The sequence below is a fragment of the Falco punctatus genome (assembly GCF_963210335.1).
Source record: "Falco punctatus genome assembly, chromosome: 1".
Taxonomy (NCBI): Eukaryota; Metazoa; Chordata; class Aves; order Falconiformes; family Falconidae; genus Falco; species Falco punctatus.
Window position 1 is genome coordinate 109,375,866 of NC_137580.1, and position 24,721 is coordinate 109,400,586.

General features: G+C 38.3%; 1 protein-coding gene across 1 annotated transcript in view; it reads left to right on the forward strand.

Annotated features, from left to right (window-relative positions):
* Positions 1–3,829: 3,829 nt before the first annotated feature.
* The window catches only part of PPM1E (protein phosphatase, Mg2+/Mn2+ dependent 1E), a 69,895-nt gene continuing 49,003 nt past the window's right edge, over positions 3,830–24,721 (forward strand). The window contains exon 1 of the mRNA XM_080383366.1: positions 3,830–4,498. Coding sequence (XP_080239492.1) covers positions 4,128–4,498 — 371 coding nt within the window. The 5' untranslated portion in view covers positions 3,830–4,127. The remainder of the gene's footprint in view (positions 4,499–24,721) is intronic.

Below are 24,721 nucleotides of genomic sequence, written 5' to 3' on the forward strand. Positions count from 1 at the left end.
CACCAGTAAAATTGTGGTAACAGAAGTTACTGTGCTTTTAAAACTGCAGTTGAACAAAGACTGAACCTAAGAATAAGAAAATTAACTGGAGCTTGATGCAGTTTGTCAACAAGAGCTTTCCTCACTGTATTCCTTTCAAATTCTTGCTGTCTTTACTCTTAACCTATTGAAACTATTTTAGTGAATGGACAATAATTGTGTCATTGAGTTTAAAAAGCTATAAAAAGGAAGATGTACATATTCACATTCACAAGGTGACTGATCATATGAATACATATAAAGAATTTTAATCTCTTTCAACAGTATATTGCAAGTATCATTTCATGTATTATCACATATACAACACTACATTCAACAGTAGACATGCCTTCAAAATGAGAACAGCCAAAGGCTTGAAAATACTTGTTTTTCTGGTGGTTTCATCCAGACAGGAAAACAGAATATAGCTTCTAAAATTACTTTTGATTTACTGGAAAAGCCCTACTTTTTAAAGAAATCACTTTAGAAAGGCAATTTATTTACCATTGGATTTTCCTGTTATAGTCTTTATAGTATGGTAATGGAGCGTATATTAAATGCTGCCAAATAATTCTTAATGCCCCTACATGTTTTCTACTTGTCAGTGTAGAGGAATCACTTCCAAAGGTTACAAAAAATTGAAAGGCACTTCTTTTTGCACTCCATACAATTCAGGTCGCCTCCCCAAGGCCTGCTTAAATTCTGCTTATTTCTCACCAGCAAAATGAGAAAGAGGAAGACATTATTTTAGGGCTAAAATAAAAGAGATTTCTTCCAAAACAACACTTCTTCTTTTAAAATGAAAAACCAAAAATCCACCCTTTTTTTTAAAAAAATGCAACATGATCAAGCTGGAAAGGATACAAACACCTGTGTTTCCTTCTCAAGTCAGGTGTGAGTTTTATCCTTCCTTTGACAGTATGTTGCAAACCAATGATTTCAGACTTAAAATTTTATGAATTATGAGTTTATTCAATCCACCTAACCTCATCACATAGGAACCATTCACACTGCACTGCTACCCAGCAATCCAAGGCATACCGGGGCATTCTAAATTTAGCTTCCAGAGCTACTAAACACTGAAAACATTTCATAATAGTACCAAACACACCTCTCATAGATTAGTGCTTTACTTGATAATACATTGTATTCAGAGCTTCCTTTTCTGGACAGCAGTAAGTAACAGTGTGGCTACCTTCTGTGGTAATTGCCCACCCCACTGCCTCCACATAGTGAAGTGATAGCGGGTTTCTGGCTGCCTAACTTGGCCATACCACCCACAGCTCCCATATGTTCCACATTGCAGGTTAGTAAAAATGGTTTTTCACCTTTCCCTCCCAGAAACAAATGTCAGCATGGCTTAGAGCCATAAGCTTGTTATTTAATATTGAAGCAAAACAATACTAACTTGACTGCAGTGCCAAAACTTGACAAAAGTATCCTGAGTACAAAGTTCTACTCTATTTCATTTTAATTAGTGTCCTTTGCAATTAGACAAATGATACAAAGCACATGGGGACTGCCAAGATGAATCAAGGACATCTGGTAACTTTAACATTTCAACATGAAACAGAGTAGGTATTACTGTGATACTCTTATGTGCTGTTTGAAACAACCAGAAAAAATATGTTATTAACAAAGATTTAAGAAAAAAGACTATCTAAATGCTTTTGAATCTTTTCTTGGATAGCCTTAACTGCTGTTTGCATACAACATGAATCTGATCATACATCTTGTTTCGTTAGCTGTTATTTCCCGAAGATATTGTTATAATACGGATTTCTAGAATTGAGGTAATATTACACTAAGATTATTTAGATTGCAGTTTCTTAGAAACTCCAACTGCCTGTGAATTACTGGTGAAAAACAACTAACCATGAACTTAAAACTGCTTTTTTGATAGTTGCATTGATATGTGTTCTCACGGCTTGTTACTCACTGGTTATGCAGTACGCACAAACCTAAAAAAATAACACCAAAACCCAGCAATGACATCACCAGCTGCAACTGTGGGCTACTCTTCAAAAGGACTGCAAGGTTTTTTACCCCTCAAAACCAACTGGAATTCCTAATTAAATTAATGTTAAATTGAAAATATTTAAATGGTGTATGGAAAAAATTTACTTAGATATAGCCTTTCAGGAGAAGATCTGCAATTTTCTGTCACTTTAATAGCTTTTGGCCATGAAAGACTAAGACTAACTGTGACAATCACATTTTTAACTCTCAGGGCTTTTACATATTCGCAAGATTGCAATATGATCAGTCAATGCAGTTGCCAGAAATATTCTAAAATTAGTTTGGCTCTGAAATAACAATTCACCAAACAGAAGACAGATTTACAGCAGCACCTGACATCCAGAGTTGATTACTACAACACTGAGAACAACAAGTTTCAGCAAGCTACTGTCCTTGTTGCAATCCATTAAAATTTGAGAATATTTTTACATATGAGACTTGTGGTTTGGCCATTTTTTCAAGGTATACCTGACATTAAGGGTATCGTTCTCTCTGACGTATACAAGCTATTCTAAATGTGTGGCAATTATACCTGTTCATTGATGGTATTTATGGAACTGATAGCTTTGAAAATAGCTTTTCAGCAGCAATGAATAAAACAAGCCAAAATGTCTTTCACAAAGGAAAGATGTTTATCAGACAGCAGTAGAATATCAACTACAGCTTATCTCCCATTGACTGGCTATAAATTTTGAGTTTCATTCAGTTTAATGTGTTCAGCTGTTCATGAACTCCCCTTTGCCACAACTTCGAATGTGTAGGCATCATGTAATGTATAATTTATGAAACCACATAGCTATTCATATGCTGGTCTTGAACGTAGATTAGCATCAGAAGTTTTCATAGAATCATAGAATCATTTAGGTTGGAAAAGACCTTTGAGATCATCAAATCCAACTGTTAACTCAGCACTGCCAATTCCATTGCTAAACCATGTCCCTATGTGCCACATCTATGTGTTTTTTAAACGCTTACAGGGATGGTGATTCTGCCACCTGCCTGGGCAGCCTGTTCCAGTGCTTGACAACCCTTTCAGCGAAGGATTTTCCCCCAATACCCAATCTAAACCTCCCCTGGCACAACTTGAGGACATTTTCTCTTGTCCTGTTGCTTGATATCGGGGAGAAGAAACCAGCTCCCACCTCGCTACAACCTGCTGTCAGGTAGTTGGAGAGAGCAAAGTTTCTAAGCGTTGGAAATGGGTAGATATGACCCCAAAGCTCCCCTCGCCGGGGACATGGGGAGTATTTTGACAGGTGAGGGCTGAGAGGCCTGGGCCCCGCAGCCTGACAGCCGTGGGGAGCACAGCCTGGGCCTTGCCACAGGCCTGCCAGGCCGCCCCAGGGCCGGGGCCGCACACACTACACCACAGGTTTGTCGGAGAGGGCATTTTTTACTGAAATACCGAATATTTAATTGACAGTTTCTCTCACGTTAACCCACTCTGGATTTCAAAACCACTCCGCAGAGACTCCGCCTGGCAGCCAGCCCGGGGCGGCCGGCCCCGCGGGGCAGCGATGGCCCCATGCCATGAGGTGAGGCCGGGCCGGGCCGCCCCCAGCCCCGGCCCCGCTTACCCTCCAGCCCCGTCCTGGCAGCGAGCGGGAGCCCGGGGAGGTGACAGCAGCGCCGGAAACGATGAGCGCGGGGAAATCCTGAGGCAGAGATTAGGTAATAGGGAATGTGCTCTCAGGTTTCCTTCGGGTTCCTGTGAGGAACCTACGCGTCTGGCTGCCTTCGCATGACTCATCACATCGGCGCGGCTGTCAGCGCGCCAGCCCTCCACCTGCCTCCCCCCGGCCCCTCTCCGCCCGCTCGGCCTCCCTCCCCCAGGCCGCGGGCCGGGCCTCCCCCTCAGGCCGCGGCCCGGACCCCTCGCCCCCCTCAGCGCCGCCCGCGCTCCCACCGCTCAGGCGCACACCCCCTCACTCCCCCCGCGCCTCCTCCCGCGGCGTGCGCGCCCTCGCGGGTCCGGCTCGAGAGCGCGCGCGCAGGCGGGCGGGCGGGAGGCGGCAGCCGGCGGCGGCGGGCAGGGAGCTCTCTGCGGGCGCAGTGCTGATCCGCCGGCGAGCGGCCGGGAATGCGAAGCAATGGCCGCGGGCGGCACGGGCAGCGGCGGCGGCAGCGCTGAGGAGAAGAGCTACCGCCGCTTTCTCGAGCTGTTCTTGGGCGAGTTCCGCGGGCCCTTCGGGGCAGAGCCGGCGCCGGCTCCGGCTCCCCCTCCCGCTGCCGACGCCGCGGCCGCCGCTGACGAGGAGCCCGGGGCAGAGGGAGAAGCGGGAACGGCCGCCGAGGCGGAGGAGGGCGAGGGCGAGGGCGACGCCGGCGACCCTCAGCCGCCCGCCCCGCCGCCGCCTCCCCCGCCGCTGCCCCCGCTGCCCCGGCCGCTCTCGGAGTACATCACGGAGGAGGAGGTGGAGGGCGAGTGCCTGGACCTCTGCCTGCAGCAGCTCTACAAGTAGTGAGTGCCGGGCTGAGGGGAGTCTCCCGCTGCGCTGAGGGGAGCGGGGGCAGGGCACGGAGCTGAGGGACCCCCGTGTGAGGGGAGCCTCCGGTGTGGGGCTGAGGGACCCCCGTGTGAGGGGAGCCTCCGGTGTGGGGCTGAGGGACCCCCGTGTGAGGGGAGCCAGGGTGTGGGGCTGAGGGACCCCCGTGTGAGGGGAGCCAGGGTGTGGGGCTGAGGGACCCCCGTGTGAGGGGAGCCAGGGTGTGGGGCTGAGGGGCCCCCGTGTGAGGGGAGCCAGGGTGTGGGGCTGAGGGAGGTGAGGGCAGAGAGCTTGGGGAGGGGAAGATCCCCGAGTCAAGGAGTTAAGGACTTCGGTGGTGCTGAGCTGCTCGGGATGAAAGCGTTCTGCTCTGCCCTGTTTGCCCCTGCCCAAAAGACGCCTCTGCTCTCTGCCCCTCTCCTTCCCTCTCGCCGGGACAGGGAGCGAAGAGGTGAAGGGAATAGCCAAGGGAGAGCCACGAGTATCCATCTGGAGAGCAGCTTGTTTGGGAGGGAGAGTGGTGGGGGAAATGTCTCACGCTCTGGTGCCAAAGCAGGAGGGAGGGCTGCCTGTGGTTGATTGTACTGAGGCTTGAAATTGAAATGTTCCCTGTGTGAGGGTTTGTAAATGGGGAAACCTCTGCCAAGAAAGAAGGAAGGGGGAGAACAAGGAGCAAGGAAAGGCAGTCCACTCCCTTCCCCCCTCCAAAAAAAGAACACCCCACCACCACATCGAGAAAACCACATCATGTATTTGCAGACCAGGGAGAAAAGAGAAGTAGAAAGCCTTAGGAGAAAGCTATCCATAATCATGGGGCTTTTTCTGCTGTCAGCTGGGGAAAGCCAGCTATACTCTGTTCTGTATGGAGGCAGTTTCCAGATCTGTGCTTTCTAAAGGCTGGTGCATAAAGAGGAAACAGATGGGATCTATTCCCAGTGTGAAAAGTCGGTGGACTGAAACCTAAAGATCAGTTACCAGTGCCTTGTATTGTGCTCAACTTTGGCTTTGAAGGCTTGAAATAGAAATGATTGTTAGTGGCATTTCTTCAGGAACCTTTTTAAACTGATGTCACAGAAGGAGACAAATGAACCTGTGAAAATATGCAAAGCACACTGGGGAGCTTTCTGCCATTGAGCTGATATTTGTAATGAAAGGTGTTACTCAATGGCAAAAATAAATAAATGAAGAACTGGGTTTTACAACTGCATGGTCTATTTCTATTCAATTCTCATCTGCCCTCTGTGTTTGTGGACGATGGAGACAGCATGATGATAGCTGCAGAGGACAAAGCTCTCCTAATCACACACGCTCACCCTGCCACCTTTGGAAAGTCTTTCTCTGGAATACAGCAGCACAGTCATAGCATGTGGTAGAGAGGAGAGAGGCAAGTCCCTTCTATGTATTTAGAACATGCTTTTTTAAAAACAGACTTGTGAAATCTAAAGTCAGATTAATGTAAATAAAGTTTTAGATGTAAGCAGATTATTTAAAGTTTTGTGTATATATATTTAAATATTATTTAAAGTGTATCTATGAAATTATTTTGAACTTGAATTCCTCCCCCTCCCCCCCCCCCCCCCCCCCCCTTCTCTCTCTGCATGTCCCCATACCCCAGGACAGGCAGATTTAGATTCACCAGTTTCTGAGGCCCATATTCATGGATTAAATCATTAAGAAAAAAAAAAAAAGGCATTTTGAGAGGATTCTTTATATAGGAATAGTTCTTGTCAGGTTGTGGTTTGGGGTTTTTTTCAGCCTTTGTATAAATCTTCTGATGGCTACTGAACGAAGCATCTCTTTGGCTTTGTTTATGGTGAAATCAATGCAGACTTCCTTCTATAGGCACCTAAATTATGAAACAAAAAGCAGTATCTATCTCAAAATTAAAGGAGCAGGGGATTATATTGCAATAAAATTGTTTTCCAAAGGCTTAATTATTTTGTCAATGTATAGAAAATGCATTTTTATATAGTAGATTAGTATCTTTTAACTGAGAACTGATAGAAATTGATTTATATCTGTCTCTCTAAAATAACTGCAAAATGTAATTCTCTGAAACATTTTAAAGTATTATAAGCCATCTAATAACTTTTAACACAGAGAGCTAAACTGAAATAGCTTAATAGCTTTTTCTTGAGTGGTGGTGCAAACAAAGGTAAGTATGTAAAGTATTGTGGTTTTGGTACACTCTCCAGTCACCAGAGGAACTTAAAACTGTCACAAGATTATAAAACAGGCAAGCGTAGACTGTTTCCCCAGTTTACAAGTAAGGGTTTGACCTATCAGGTGTTTCCAGAGATGGAAAACTTCATCAATGTGACTACAGCTACTCTTGTGCCAAATGGTTATGATAATGCTAAAAAAAAAAAAAAAGCACACAAAAACTCATGTGAAGAGGAATATTTTATTGCTGTGTCATTAGCAAGAAAGACTATATTGTGAAGGCATGTTTTCTGCAACTGTAACTATGTATTAGTCAAATGGCTGGTTTGCATTATATGTTGCATGAGGATAAAACCCATTACTGTGAAAAATCCAACAGCTGTTTTTCAGCTATTTTAAGCACACAGCTTTAGTTCTTTTGGAGGGAAGTAAGACCATCACAGAAATAAGAACATATTGCCAATCATGAAAAAATATAATAGTTTTCTGCCATTGTGTAGATCAGTATCAGAGAGTTCCTATTTATGAGATTTTCCTGCTATTTTCCAGAAGACTCATATTGCCCTTTGAGGTTTCCAGTTCCTTGTTTCTTTCTAGAGACAGCATATGCTTGGAAAATTAGATTAATGTAATCTTTATATCTGTCTAAATGCCACAAAATGTGTACTGTGTGCTTTCTTAGTGATCCTCAGCACAATGAAACTGATCAATAGGAGGTATGTTAGATGGAGAAAATTTAAAAAAAGACTAATTTTTGAGGAATTGCATTGGAACATTGACTGACAGCTTGAAAGTTCATTTTGTGATTATCTTCTATAATGTCTTATTCAGGATAAAGCTATATAATTTAAATAGTTTCTATGTAGAAACAAATATACTGAGGACTTAATCTGTTTGAGACCCCATTGCTTGCTTCCACTGATTCAGGAGTAGACCTCATTTCTGACTTATTTCAAAGAAAGAAGTTTCTATCTTGATATAACACAGCATGATATGTAACTTTGTTCTTTTCATCTTCCTACTGATACTTTTATTAAATCTAATGTATTTTAAAAGCTGGTTCTTGACAAGACATCTGAAAAACTAACCAACAAAGATGTGGTTGCTAAGAGAGGAGAGGGGCCAGACTTAGTTAAATAGTACACCCTTAGAAGTTGTATCACTAGAAAGAACAAATTTATCTTGCTGTTACATTTGGGGTCGTCCTCCCCCCTGTAGAAACATAATAATTTGAGAAAATCAGTTGTATATTGTTCTTGCTTTTCTTTTCTTCCCGCTTCCCTGCCACCCCGCCTCTCACCCCCCCCCCCCCCGCCCCCAGCTTTGATAGGAATAGATATAGCTGGTATCTGCAGATTCAGGTTTACTTTCAGTGATTTTGGTGATACAATGTTTTGCTTTCAAATATTCATTTAGAAACGTCTTTAGCAAGCTTAGAAGATAGGCCTATTTCTCCAGTTTTGAGATTTGCAAAAGATGGTAAGTAAAATAAAAATAAAAAATAATGTTATGTCATCTTAAGTGCTTAACTAAGGCACTGATGACAAAATGATTACTTTGAGGACTGTCTTGCTCTGACTTGGAATGTGAAAAGAAAAACTTTTAAGCACTGCCCTGTTAGATTTCTTCACAGAATAATATGCCGCATTCACAGAATAATATGCAACATTCATATCATAGATTCCTACTTTAGGATTAAAAATTGCAATCTTTTAAGTGAGATTTAAAAAAATTTGATCCTTTCTTTGTTTTAAAGAGAGAAAATATTTTTGTTGAGGTTTGTGTATTCCCCGCAGTCTTGCTATGAAAAATCAAGGAAGGCAATGTAGGCTCAAACTTTTAACATTGGAATTATGTAAAATGTGGACACCAAAGAAGAATGGTGGTTTTGCCCCTCAGCTTGCAATTTTAAGCTAAAGAGGGATAACTTTTCATGGTAAACTTATATGAGCAGTAATATATATATATTTTTTAAATATCTTAACTTGAAAACAGTGTTCCGCCTGCTGTCTCTAACACTGATGTGTAGTCTCTGTATCCTTTCCCTTTTAAAAGCAGATGTACATGTTTTTAACTTGCTTTCTTAACCCGTCATATGAAAGCTGGCTTTGTTGTCACTATCCGTAAGTTGAAATTCATATATTATGCTACGTTGGCTTTCTTAACATATTAAATAGGCTGTGATGTTTTATTCTCTTATGATTTGTCTTTTATCACCTATTCTGTTGATGGCAATCTGAAAGCCCTTTTAGGAAATACAAAGAACCGCTTGTCATCTCTAATATTAGTTGCAAGGACCAACGAAAAAGAAATACCATCCTTTTTAGGATGGTACTTGTTTCATCATCTTTTGTGAGGTTTTACAGTGGAAATGATGATAATGTTGGCCCATGCTCACAATAAATGACTGGAGCCGATATTGGTTGCACCTGTTTTGGGAATTTCCTAATGGTGAATGGGGAGGTTTGACAGAGACCATTAAATTTCCCACCCCCAGCTGTGTTGATGATTTGGTTCTCAGCCTTAGCTTCTTCCTGGATGACAGCATGACAATGTTATGGCTGAGGGAGGGGAAGGGAGGTGATGCAAATTGTAACTGTGCCAGTGTCTCACTGGAGCCCCCTCCAAGATTAGGAATCTCTTCCTGAGGGTAGTAGTTGAGCTGGCTGCTGCCAGCCATGTGCTACAGGCTGAGCAACAGTGGCCTAGAGTCCCATCAACTCAGCAGTGAGCAGCAGGCTCTGTGCTAAGGCGTAGAGCTGTTTGGGTACAGCTGCTGATGCTGACATCCTCAGGCTCAAGGGATTTTGGTCCTAGAAATTATGGTGCTTCTCTGTAAAGAAATTCTAATTCGTCTGATAGTAGCGTGTGCAGGAAGTTGAGAGTACTTCAATATTGTTATTAATGTCTTATTACTCTTTAAAAGAACCTACTATGAAATTCAACCCATGTACTGCATGAGGGTGATGTCATAGCATACAGACATGGGCAGATTTCATACACTTCAGACTGGAAATCATAATGACAAATAGGTGGTATTTAGTGATAATCACTTTCAAAACACAACTAATGGTCTACACAGGGAGAGATTCTTTACATTGCTTTTAAGGCATATTCAGTTCATGCTCCCACGCTTTTAAAAATACTGAATCAAATCAAGTATTTTGATACTCCTTTTAAAAAAGGAGCTATTTAAATTGCAGATTTGGTTTTTGTGATGGTTAACATATATGGTGACATTTCAAAACTTACTAATTTATGATTAAAAGGATGCTGAGTTTTTCAAGTGCAATGATGACTATGCTTGGAAGTTGCTTTATATAGCATTAAAAAAAAAAATCATTCTTAGTTGAACAGATTATGGTAATATATTCATTCCAGTGCTTTTATTTCAATGAATGTTGCTAGTAGTACAACAAATTAAAGGGAATTAGTTTTGTTAGGAGCTTTTCACACCAAGATTTTATTGACCCAAAGCAATTTGCACAGATTCTACTACTCCTAGTGAAGCTGTTTGCTTTTGCATAGAGATTGACTGAAGAATTAGATCTGTGGTAACATGTTCTTTTTTTGGACCTTATGTAACTACTGTTGAAGCTAGATTGAGTTATCAAGAATGTATATATGAATCTGTATAACAAATTCTACTTTGAATAGATTTCATTTATAAGATATTTTAAAAAAACTTTGACTAACTAAGACCTTATTGACCATCTTGTGAAACTACTTTTGACTATCTTTTGGATGCGATGAGCATGTTAGGCTTCATTTCTTTAGAGAGTTTGTTTAGTAATTTTTCCTTTTTGCACAAAACACACCGCATACAATATTTTTATATTTAAAAATCCTCATTATAATTACCTTCAACAATTGCAGAGTATTTTTCCACCTGTACTTTTGAAGAAAGAATGGTCAACTTGGTTCTTTTCACAGATGATTTAAAAAAATTACTGATGTTAAGGTTAAACTTTCAGTTTGCTTTACAGTACATTAGTACAAGTTTCAGTGCCTTGACTGCTTTGTCACTGGTATATGTTCTCATTCATTTTTTTCTTGTCTTGCTAAATTGCTTGCATGATCACATTTAAACCAAAAGCAACAGGGCATGTAGTACACAGGTAATGAAAGTACTGTTTATTGCTGTATTTGATGTCACTCTGAAGTAATCTCTGGCTGTTCTGCACCATTTTCTTTCCTCACATTGTTTGGTGCATACCGGTTTTTGCTTGGTTTTCTCTAGGAAGTATTCTCACTAACTAGGAAAGTTATGTGAAAAATGAGATGAAATGGAGTTAGCAATGTAAAACATCAGATGTTCTTTGAACCATACCGCAAGACTGTCTTATGCAATGCAATCATGATTACCTAATGCAAATGGTTATAAAAATAAATGAGTCCATGACGTGTTAGTAACCTATGACATGCTACTAAAATGTAAATGGTCATTGCTACATGTTATAGTGTAGGTCCTTGTCTTTGCTGAAATCGACCACTAAACAAATATTCTAGATTTTTGTTGTTGTAACACATTAGGGATTAGGTAAAATGAATGCAGATTGTGGATGTGTTTTACACAGAAATATTTCTGCTGTGCCTTTGTACTTCATTAGGAAGAAACAACATTACCTGCTTTTAATAAGACATTTTATAAAGTAATCATCAGAGTCATAAATTAGAACTGCATGGGAAATAGCTGCCCTTGAGTACTCCAACAACTAATACAGAAGTTAAACGAGTTAACTAGATTGCAGGATTACCTCAGTTTATGCTTACATTGGATGGAAAACAGCCAAAGGCACCTAATGATTGAGTAACTGAACCAACGTTTTACACTGTGGTACTGCTCACCAGTTCTGAACTCTGCATGCAATCGGTTGAAAAGTTTAATATATTTTTGTTGGTAGAGCAGGATGCTAAACTTTGATCATGGGAAAATGTGCTTGGATGCAGACAAGTCTGAATTGGGGAACATTTGTGCTTTCTTGTAGCTGTAATTGCCATAAAAGGAAGATTTGATCAATTGGGTAGAATTGTGGGTAGCCCCTTAAAGTTAATTTTCTCAGAGAGTATTATTTCAAAGCTATTTTAGCTGGCCTTTTATGATCCAGTAAAGTCTGTTAAATTTACCTAATAATTTTTCAAGTTTACTTTTTTTTGCTTTTCATTTACAATAAAGAATTTAAATACTTTCTCTCATTTGATAATACAATTTTTTCATAGGCTCTGTACTTCCATCACGATGTAACTAAAAATAGAAGCAGTGTATAAAAATAGGCCTTGGCATTTTAACTTCTTGGCACCGTCTCTAGGGCTGTTCCTTTCACCTCAGGCTATGACCTTCTTACCGAGGTTCAAAAATCTGAAATGAATGCGGTAAGTTATTTCTTATTAGTGTTACAAACACTGTACTCTATGTGTTATATTAATTAGCTTCTAAAAGGATTCTTTTTCTTTCAATCCTAACTTGAAGTTATGGAAGGCTGAAACCCCCACGTTCTGGGTGAGAGTTCAACAAATAGTTTTGTGGTTTCTTTTTCTGTTTCTCAACAGAGACAGTATTAGGCAACCAGAATTTGGTTTGTTGTGTACGCTAGCTTTACATGCAATATACTTTTTCTCAATTAGACATTGCTTGATTATTTTTTTAAATTATATGATAACGTTGCTAAAGCTTATAATACAATTGTTTTTTAATAAGGTATTTGGTATGTTGGTTTATAATAGAGCACCTGAAAATCAAGGGAAACATTCAGTTCCTATTGGAACCTATGGGCCCAGTTGAGGACAGTGGTGAACTATCTAAAATTCCTACCTGCATGGAAAGTAGGAGTTTAAACTAACAAGCTAGTATAGACTAATTGTACACACTTACATATACAGCATGATCTATATTTTAAACTAAAGCTTTTACCACCTTTTCTTATAAGTAGTATCATTCTAAGTCATTTAATTGTTTTGTTTGAGGCAAACATGATTGAATGTATGAATTTATAAAGGTCCCTACCTTAAAAGAGTTTATGCTCTCAGCTGTCTTATTATCACTTTCTTCTGAAAAGCAGCATAAAAATCTACGCATTAGGTAATGAGAAGTCAGAAGCTCAGTATTTCTGGAGATTAGAAGGAGCACTATTGTTTGGGGAACAGATATGCTTTCTGCTTCCAGAACACGGGTGCTCTGGGTTGTTCTTAGTTCTGCTTTCTCACTGGAGTGTACTCCACAGAGAATAAGGGATGTATCTGTTACAAAATTAACTTACTCTCCTCTTCTTGCCACTCACTCTGAAAATGTTATGTCACATTTTAGAAGAAAATGAATTGGTCCTAACTTTAACATTCAAATGTGAATTGTTGGTGAATGCGCCCTCAATAGAAATGCATTGATATAAATACTGTGCTGAACTACTAAGGTTGGTCTATGTTAAGTTCAAATAAACAGCTGTCATAATAGTTCACAGAGATCTTGGATTTTTACTGAATATTTTAAAATTTTGACGTGGAAGTGATTTCAAAGTGATGCTTGTACATATGATTCCTCTGTGATGGCAAATAGTAATAACTAGTAGCAGTTTTGATGTGCCCCAAAAGGGTGACATTTGAGCTATATTCAGAGAAAGTGAGATATATTATTCATTTATGGTATCTGATAGATCAGAAGAGAGAAAGAACTCTCCGCTGACCAAATACTGCATGTACTTTAAAAAAAAACCAAATCATGAGGTCTTTTCTCTGGCCTTTAACCTCAATGGTATGAACTGTGTAAAAAACATTAATAGTTTTGTCTTCCATATAAACAGAGGGTTAGAGTTATCACTGTGTAACACTTGTGCAATTCCTGTTAAAATAAGTGCAGGAAAGAAGATGCAGTTCCCAAGGCAGTCTGGCTGGGGATGTATGGCCAGGCTACTTGGTGGGAGAGGAGAACTGAGCCTATATTAAGTAATCTGATCCTTTTCCCCAGTGCATTGTTCATTTGAGAATGAATTTTAAATGGTTTAAACTTTCCTCATTGGTGTTAACCTTTTTCAGTTTGGCTGATTATGAATGACCTAAATGATCATATAGAATACTTAAATTCTTGCTAATTACTTTTTGTACTAATTTTAGAAAAACATTTTTAGATACTGGATGCTTTTGGTTTAGCACCTCACAAAACTGAGTTGGTGCAATTCACATTCACTTTGTTTTTTAAAGTGCTGATGCTGTTTATGACATACAACGTAGTCATTTTTAAAAATGTGAAACAAGCCACAAAGTTCTAAATCTAGGTCTGGGGATTAAAGAAAAAAAATAATTTCTCCTGTGAAAGTACTAAACATCCTGAAATATTCCCCCCGTCCCACAAAATCTTACAGACTATGTTTTGGGAGATGTGAGAAAAAAGGTTTGTCAACAGGGAGTAAGAATAGGCATTTATAAATTATCTAGAATCAATATATATAGTAGAATACATAAACCTAAAAAACACTTAAGTTCATCCTAGCTAGTTGAAAACTTAATGCAGAAAGCAATGAACTCTGAATATTTTGATTACATTTTTTTAAAACATGTTCTGTTTCTATTAATGTAATTCTATATTAAATATATGTTAAAAGTAATTATGAAATATATAAATTATATATTACAAAAGATTTACTTCATAAAAAGCTGGGTTTGCATTCACACATTGAAAGCTATTCAGTTTAATTTATTGTCCTCTGAAAACTGATGAAGTAATGCAGTTTGTTTCCATGCTGTGTCTGTGCATCTTAACTGAAATAAAGACAGAGGTTGTAATAGCCCAAGAAATGTTATAGTAAGACATGTATGTTTCTGTGTATATATATTTACTTGACTGTCTGTCTATACTCAATCACCAAATTTTGATCGGTTCCTTTATGAACAAAAATTACCTAGCCAAACAGAAATTCAGGATAAGAAGGGAGTTTCAAGCTATCTTGCAGTCTCATGCTCTTTATTATGGAGTGGAGCAAAATATTAAATCTGGAAGTAACACCTTCTGTGTGTTGGTTATTTTTCTTGTTGTTCTAATGTTGAGAAAATCGCCATCTGAAATCAAGATAACAAAAAACATCTGTTGAGGAAGTACAGAAAGAAAAAGGAAAGTATTTTGAGGAAGTCGGCTTTGTAAAGATATGAAAAACAGCTAATCAGGTAGCATGAAATAGTAAAACAGAAAGAGGAAGAAAGAATTAAATAATACCACAACCTGGGTGACCCACCATGTTCCTTCCATTCATTTCTTAGAGAATCATTGTCAGTCTGTGAAATGGTTCTGCAAAATAGATAAACTCATCAAAGTTTTTTATAGCCCCTGTTTCATTGTGGCAAACTTCCTATACTGAAAGTTGGTTATGCACTACGGTATTTATACTTCCCTTGACATCATTGCAAGATATTTGGGGCTGTGCTGTGACTTTAACTTTTTAAGTTAAAGATCTGGTACTTTCTTACGCTCTAGCTTTCCTTTGAGTTTGCTCTTAATGTCTTGTTACCAGTTACAGATGCTTTTCAGGGAGCTGTTTTAGGCTTCTCTCAAATGTTGAGGTTTTTTTTGAAGGACTGATAAAATAATTCAACTGTCTCCTTTTAGTGGTGAAAAAGGGACAATTCTATTTTGCGTGTGGCAACATAGCAGATATAAAAGAAAACATACAGAGGCATACAGAGGTGTTAAATCAGGAAAATAGCTTTTTTTTTTTTTTTTTTAAGAGCTGCTTTCTGTGTGGGAGTAAAACTTAGGATTTCTATAGGCAGGGAAAAAAGAAATTAAGGTTGTTAAAATTAACAAGTAAATAATAACATAAGATCGTATAGTATTTTAAATACTATGTGCCAGCAGAAAGTTTTCCTGATTTTCCAGTATGCTCACTACTGCACAATATTAAAAATGTGATATCTTTGTGTTATTGTGGTGGCCTTGTGGTCTATTCTATAACAAGATCTTGTGGGATTTTGCATTGATAAGCATCTGAGAATTGTGTTACTACTTACAGCAGAATAACAACTTGGAGTGACTCAGAAAAAAGGTTGCTGCACAATTGATCTTGTGAAGATAGTCAAGAGAACTGAGCAGAGTAAATCAGTTGAGATATTTTACTAAAGCAGTACTATAGAATTGTGTCTGGCTCAATTGTCTGTTGACTCTTGAAATACATTCTACAGGAACTTGTATTTACTTTTCTTAGTTGTTCTTTTTCGGTGACAAAACAATGTTATCCACTGGAGCAGTAGGGAATTCGAGTTGCTAGTCTCATTTAGAGCAAGGTTAAATGACATGATAAAAATTATTACAGTGAGAAGTCTAAAACAGCTACCATTGCAGCAATACTGGTAGCAACAGTAAACATGGAAAGCTTCAGGAAAATGCCAAGCTAGACAATGCGTATGGAGGTTAATTTGCATTTTCTGCATGTCAGGAACTTCCAAGTTACATCAAAGGAAGTTTGGGCTAAATAAAAAGGCACAGGATGTGACCCTCAAAAAATTGCTACTTTTAAATCCAAGAATAAACTAACACATCCTGTAGTTTCCTAAACCCTTATGTTTCAGAACTGTGTAAATTAATTTACCATATATTTGTCCTTCTTTTTGAGGAAGATTATTTGTTTTACTTTTCTGTTCTATGAATAAGGGAAGATAAATATATAAACAGGGCAGGAGGTTGGAAGAAATTTGTAGGAAAATAAAAAAAGAGCAAGTCAGTCTTAATTTAAAAGTAAACATAAAAAAAAATATTCCTCTCCACTTAAGAAAATCCTTTCCTTCTTAATCTTTTCTCCTCACCCTCTGCCCCCATCAAAAAGTTTTCATGTCTTTCTGTAGTTATAAAATAAACAATCTAAAAATGATGTGCTGCTGCTACAAATAAAAATCCAGAGTTGGTTGTCTTGTTTGACATGTGCTTTTCTTGTACCATTATAATAAACTGGGAAGAATATGCAAAAGAAAAGGTGAAGTAGATAATGCTGCCAGACCAATTAATCATTGTGTCACAATTTAGCTGAATACTATGAAACTGACCTAAATTTCAAATCATTAAGAAAAAACCCTGGTGTTGGTTTTGCTTCTGAAAAAGGTACTTGGAAACATTTTAAACTTTTACTTTGCAATCAAGAAGCTTGGAGGCTTTCCTTCAAAAGAATAATCTGAAACTTGCTTGTTTCAAATAGTTGAAGCTTGAAGTAAACCACAAAATACTACAAAGCTTGCCATGAAATTGCACAAGTTGGCATCAAGGGATGAAACTTTCCATTGGGCCACAATTTCATCCACTGTACAGGGTATTTTTTGGTTTTTTGTTGTTTTGGGGTTTTTTTACCTCACCTGTAAGAAAAGGTTAGGTGTGACATGCTGTGGTCAGTGATTGAGACTGTGCTATTATATCTTCTGGGATGTTTCTGGGCTATTAGCCTGTCAGGTGAAACATGGACCTTTTCCACAGAAATAGAGTGTAATGAGAACTTGTGATACCTTTCAAAAGATTAAATGTCTAGCTGTAAAAAAGACTTGAAATTTCACCACTGGGAGTTACGCTATAAATGCTTAATCATTTGCCTTTCAGATTTATTTTGTGAGTAAATGTAGGGGGTCTTCTAGACTGCTTTTGAGATTTTTTTTTTTTAATTTTAATCTCTGATATTCAAGTTCTTTCCTTTAAACAGTTACATTGACATTGATGGGTACTTTGAAGCATCAGGAATTCGGCCAAGTCTAAGTAAAGTACTTCTCATCATTCAAACCCTGAAAAATAGTTCTTCAAGGAGATAGGTGATAGAATCTGTAACAGGAATTCTAAGTGGGGTTGTTTTCCAAGATACATGGAACTCACCAATTAACACTTTAAGAAGAAAGGGACAGAATGAGGAAATTAATAGACAGTGTCAAATGAAAATAATAAAAAAAATGAGAGTGATTAGACCATCTGAAACGTCAGATCAGCTAAAACACTATTAAAAGGAACTGCTAGCATGCTGACTTCTTTAGTCAGTTACCTACTAACTTCATACCTAATGGGCTGTGTTTAAACATTTGAGTAAAATGTTGATTGAACCTAATAACCTAATCAGTTCTATTTAAAGTCTGGACAGCTGAAATCAATGAAAACTAAAGGGCTGCTTCTCCTTCTTCCTCTACAAGGTGAAAACCTGTATATTCTATTTGATTCCTTGGTGAACACTGCATGCTCCTTCTGAACCATATTCACTATGTATTCAATAATCTAATTGTCAAAGGTAGCTATAGTGCAACAGCTTTAATGTTATTACTATGGATTTACAGAATTGTAATCTTTCTTAGGTTTCACAATCCTCTTTTATCAATGTTGAATATTTCTTCCATGACAAAGAAAGTCTGGCAAGGTAAATAGATGGTCCAAATTGGTTTGTTGAACAGATGTTTCTGTGTTCAAACCAGCTATAGCTGCTTTTATACTTCCAGGAGCAGCTTTAAAAGATAAATCTATCATTCTCTATCAGTTCCTTCTCGTGTCATTTTGCTGCTTTATAAACAGGAACTAAGAATTTATCATAGTCTAGAAGTCTTACAAAAAACAGAAATACATCGACATAGCAACCTACCCAAGAAACTGATGTTAATGAACTTTGGTTTCTGCTTGTTAGAGATTATGAGGAGGACAATGTACTTAGTTTCAAAGGTCAAAGACTGCAACTAATCTACTAACTACAGCCCCCCAAACACATCAGTTTGGATGGAATCGGTAGTTAGTAAATTTGTTCTGCCTTGTATGTAAGAGATCTGGTACTCTGCTTGCTGCCAGCGGAATTTAAATGTGGAGTGACAGGCTGACTTAATATCAAAACCAGGAATTTGCAGCTGTATTAAGTATATTTGTAACCCCCAGATTCCATGTTCCAGCCTACATGCTTGCGTATCATGTAAAATCACAAGTATCCTTTTGCTCCACAGATCCGTCTGTTTTTTCCAACTCCTGAATCCAAATATAGTTTACACATTTCTGTTATGTGAATACAGTTAATTGTATGAGGATGCTGCTGCTTTCTGTATTGGCAGGTTAATTATTCATTTGTTATAATCGTAATCTGAGAAAAACAAAAATATATGTGTGATAAGGCAATATATTTTTAAAACAGCACTGGTAGCTAGAGACATGGCTGATTAATTTTACGTCGACTTTAACTGTTGCTCTCTGTGTGTACTTACAAAAACCATTACAGTACTATCCATGAAAACAGTAAAGACTACTAGTGTTAGTATGAGTAGAAAATACAAGCTGCTAGTCTCAGTGCAAGGGTGACTCAATAAAGAAATTTTACAGTGAGGTGTCTAAAATTGCTACCCTTATCATAACAATGGTGGCAACAACAAACCAGGAAAGTTTCCGAAAAATGGCAACATAAACAAAGCGCTTCAGGAAGTGTTACCTTTGATATCATACTTGAAAACATCTTTCAGATTATTTTATCTCTGCAAACTATTGGCCAAGCTATGGTGTTCAATAAAAAAATAAAGCATACAAGTACACAGCCTAGATCCTGTCTATGACAGCTTTTACCTATACCCAAGAAAGTAAGCAAACTTGCCCATGTTCACCAGTAAGATCTAATTTGTTCCCTGACTTAAAAATAACATGCTTGTAAGCATACTAAAAAATATAAATCAGTTAAATGATATGTTAGTGTTGTATTTGTAATCTCTTGTGCTGATTTGTTTTGTTCTGAATGAAGCATGCAGGAAAATTCTAACAAAGAATTAGATTTTGCTCTAGATCTTTTTTCAGAGAATATTTCAGAGAATGCCATATTGAATGTAAATAAACTTTACATGCTCTAAATTGATTTACATCACTGGAGTATAAAAGAGGAAGTGAAGAGTTACAGCTGATGTCTCAGTCAGGAGTTAGGCCTTCACACCTGCAGAGAACACACTTCTCTCAGTGAAGTACCTGAGGCACCTTATTGAATGCCTGTTCATATGAAAAATAGCTGTATAGTGATAAAATGTGGTTAAAAGCTGGTTTGACTACATATGACCCATTTGCTCTCAAACTTTGCCAGATTTGCTCCTGTCATAACACTCCGAGCTGTCGCCTCACTCTTTCTGAAAAATATCTTAACTCAAAGAAACAAATCTGGATGGTATGTAATCCTAAATAGTCACACTGAATATGAATTCTTCCCATCAGTTGTGTCTCTATTTGTATGAATAAGTTTCCTTCGAGCCTATTGATCACAACTAGGGGTTGAAATTAGAAATTGGCTTTCATTAGCTCAAGGCAAATCAACCTCAAGGCAGTGCAGTAGGTTCTACACACTTTCTGTTAGTGAACTTGACAATTGGGTTCAGTTAGAATCGAAAAGTGCAGCAGGACGACTGTATCCCAGTATCTTAATGTGACAGCTACCAAGGGAATTACTTTCTGAAGCAGAAGAGGAGAAACTGGAAACATTGAGGGGGTGGATGCAGACAGATATGACAGGATTCTAAGAACCTGGATTTCCTGACAGCGTAGGCCTTCAGAGACCACCCACTGAGCTTTGGCAGGTAATAATCTAGGAAATTATAATACACTTATTTTAAATGAATATGTTGAGATGTTTGATCTGAGATCTTCATTACGCATACAGGAATGCTTCTGCTGCTAGAGCTCTGCTATTTTACCACATCATATTGAAGATGAGAAGGGATTTTTAGAATGGATTTTGTAATGATGTCGCATCTATTTGAGTGAGTAAAAGCATGACGAAATTCTACAGGAGCTAGCATCATGATATTCCTATAAAAGAATAAAGTTCAGTCAACTTAGGTCTGGTTTTATGGAATGGTACTGGCATGTATCCTCATGTTCTGCATGTGTGTGCCTATGTGGGTAATTATATTGTAAAAATCTGGCATGCAGAAGAATCGTTGTGACTAACTATCTAAGATTTAATCCCCCCCAGCTGTAATGCTTCTGCAGAAACTTATTTCAACAGAGTAACTCTGTGCAAATGATGGAAATTACTGTTTGTAAACATTTAAAATAAGGTGTTTGCGTGGTACTGCATAGCCTCATTCCTTTGTCACAAAGCCACCAGACAGATTTTCGTCTTAGAGCTAACCAGATTAAGCATTCTGGCTAGATCACTGTATGCTGTTACAAAAGCATTCCATCTTCTCCCCCTCCCAGCCCCATCAAGCCTGATCAGTTATTTTGAATCTGAAATATAATGCAGTATGTATGTAATTGGGGAAAGAAATGGAATATATTTATTGGTGGCAAGGGAGTTCAGCCTCTAGTGGGGCCAATGGCAGTGTGCATAATGAGGTTCATAGCATAAGATTTAGTAGCATTGTAAAGGAATTCCTGTCAGAGTGTGGCTCTGATAGGACTTATCAAAGAGTATATGCTACTTATCTATCTTGGGCAGAGAACTCTAACTCGGTTTAACTGTTGGCACATCTATAATGCTTGCAAGTCTGGAATTGTTGATAGAGTGCCAAATATCTTGGATTATGTATTGTCAGAAAGAGTAAGATCTGTGATTGTAATATCAAACAAAACAAATGTAGCTATTTGATGAAATAATGCTGAGCTTTTAATATGGCATGACAAGTCCAGATATTTATTTTTTTTCATGTGATGATGTGAGCCTTTTCAGTATGGTATTGGAGGTAAGATAGAGAGATAAAGACTTCTGGGATTACAGCTACCTATCTACAGATAGATAGCACAGAGAAAACTAGAAATGTTTTGGTTATTTTTGCAGAATGGAGGTCTTAATATACACACTGTTTAAATGTGCTGGTCAATTAGTACCTTTGTGACATTATGAACAGGGTATTAAAATACATTGGAGATGAGACAGTGTAACAGCATTCAGCAATGAAAAAATAACATCAAATAGGACAAAAGAGCCTAGTGCTGAATGGTGTAATCAGCAAGTAGGCTATTTTAATTCTAACTCCATAAATCAACATCTGTCTGCTCGCTATTTTATCTTTAAAAGCACACACAGAGAGACATGTGCATACACTGACTCTGTAAATAAATGTATTTTAATTTAGGGCTGATAGAGACTGTTGTTTCTTAAAACTGAAGTCCTGTGTTAAATCCCAGAGCAGTTTCTACCAACTGCAGTACCAGGGGTTAGCTCAGAGGTTCTTTCAATTCAGGTGGTTGGTCCTGCTCCCCCTTCTCCAGTCAGTGTTTGTCTGAAATTGCTGGCAGTTTGACCAGTGATTTATGTGGCAGTGACAGTCATATATGAAGAACCAGACCAATGCCACCGATACATGTCATCTCAGTTCCTTGCCAAATGAGTAGATGCTCATCACTTTCAGCTCTCTTGATACAGCTGCTATTACCTTTTGACATTCTTACTGTGAAGACTGCGACACCTCATATCCTTACCTATCTGTGAGATATGTCTGTTAACAAGAACATTTAAAGCAGGTGACTAATTCTTGTCCCCTACTCAAAACAAAAAAACCCCTCTCAGCATGTTTTTTCTTCACCCTTAACAAAGCCCTTGGGCAAATATCTCCTACAAGCCTATGTTCTTCATTTCCTTTTCAATTCAAGGGTGTTAGCAGTTAAGTGTAGTAAAATAAGTCTGGATTGATGGAGTTTATTCATCATGCCAAGCCAATGAGGCATCATAAAAATATTTGTGAATGCATAAAATCCATTGGGGGTAGTTGTTACTGTTGGATAAAAGATACTGTGTCTTCTTGATTCACTTGTGTTGGAGTCAGGAACTAGCTGAGCGAGTTACTGTTGATTCAAATTTTTTTTTCAATCTGCAATGGTGCAGATAGATTCTTTTTCAAAATTCTTCGGAGGAGAAATGTGACAAAGCAATCCTGTCTGTTTTTTGAGTTTATCCCCAGAGATGCAATAAAACAGCAGAATCAGATCCAGAATTTCAAGAAGTAAAATAAATTAATGTTTCCATTTCTCTTCTGCTGATGAACTTTCTTTACAGGATCTTGGCTGAGAGTACTTTTGTGGCTTATCGGTGTCCTTGTTTCATTTAACCATATTTGTCACAGAACTGGTTTCTGTTCTGAAGAAAAAGAAAAGGGTTACCTGTATATATTTTACTGTATCTTGATAATAAAACAGTGATCTTGATCTATGCATAATGTGCAAGTCTGCAGTTAGTGGTTAGAAAATGTCTGCCAGCCTTTAGAAATGTTTGTCATAATACAGGGAATTACAAAGGCAATTGGTAGGCTGGAATTCCTTTCATGTGGGCTGCTCATTTGCATCTTAACTAGGTACTTTCTCATTAGTCTGAGAAATGCAGGTCAAAGAACCCGGTCAAAATCTGGTCATTTTGCTTCTATGTACTGCTGTTCATCTTCAGGAAATATGAGTTGAATGAATGAATACAGACTCTCTGTTAATTATCAATATTATTTGTGCAGGGAGAAGTAAATTAACCTTTACTCGCAAAAATACCTCACTACAGTGCCTATGTATTAAATCAGTGAAAGGTTTGTTATTCATGTTGATATCTTACTGTGTTTTGCAAAGTTCAAGAGAATAAGATTTTAGCATTGTATTCCTTTGGGTATGATGATCATACTGGTTAAAATTTCCTGTAAATTGAAATGTTACTTTTAAGGTCATTATTCTTTATGCATAAGAATGGAAAGAACATGATGCATTTGTAATGGAAAAGAGCATTGCTATGGAAAATGTCAGCATAAATTGTTCCTCTTCTGTATACAGGGGTTCTGATGTCAAAGGTAAATGTTCGGGTATTAAGTGCCTTGGAATTTCTTTAGCTATAGTAAATGTTCTCAGACTCAGCTATTGTCTTATGAGTATCAGCTTGTCTGACTTGGTACTCAGTTCCAAGAACCTGATGCTAACTTTTATAGTGAACAGGAGAGCCCGGAGCAAAACCAGTGCAAGTGGCAACATCCTGACTTGCCAGAGAAAATTTTCTTGTTGTCCTCCTTCCTCCATTCAGGTTTCAAATTACCATTCTGTCTTGGGAAAAGTGCAGATGTCCTCCTAACCCAGGCATAGTATGAACCGTTCAGTGTGATAAATTAAAAGGGAAGGTGAAGGCTCTTAAATGGGACTGTAAGGTAGATCAGTTGATCATCTTTCATTAGCAAAAACTTAAAATATATCTGAGTGTTTTGAACCTGGTTTTCCTGGGCTGGGATGTGACTATGAAACTGTGACATTTACTCTCTAACTGTGCTAAGTTATTGGTATGATGATTGTACTTGTTTGGCCTTGCCATCATAAATGGGCTGCACTCCATAGCATTACCCTGACTGGAAAAGGCCTACAGCATCTCACTTGGGTGTCATGACTCAGGTTCATGAGAGCTGCAGTCTGAACACATTGAACTGGAGTTTGAGCTGACAGCAGGATGCACGCCCTGTTTCAGTGCAGTTCTGCTCTGTGCTGAGTTCAACCACAACCCACATAATCTGAAATACTATATTAGATGAAACGCAGATTAAACCAGCAGCTCAAGTGAAGGGATGAGCACAGAGGAGGAAAACTGTATCTCAGGGCTTGTGTTTTAAGAATGCAGGAGTATGGTTAAGAAAGTCTTTTGCAAAGTCTGTGTTTTTCTTTTGCCTACTATCTTGCCTCCAAAATGATTAAGTAGCTAAACCACAGATTTTTATTGGTTTTAATTTTTTTAGCCTCTATACCACAGGCTTCTTTTTGTGCTTATTTTGAAAACACTAAACAAGGAATGTTAACAGTAATTTTATGATCTATGAAGCTCTGAAAATATTCTCAGGACTTACATAAATGTCTATCAGTACTTCAAGTTTAAACATTAGCTCCTGGACCCTAAACCTTGTTTCTGCAAAATTCCTATTAGCACTTTTTGAGCTACTTAATATTTGTTTCTCAATTTTCTGAAGTACAAAATAGGAGAAATTTTGGCAACCTCAGAGATGAGATAGGTGTTATTTAATATACATCAATTGTATCGTGCTGTGGGGTCTTAAGATTTTGAATTTAAAACCACTGCCTTTTGGGATAATTGCAAGCTGATTTAGAAATGACCCCAAATATCTACACATATATAGCA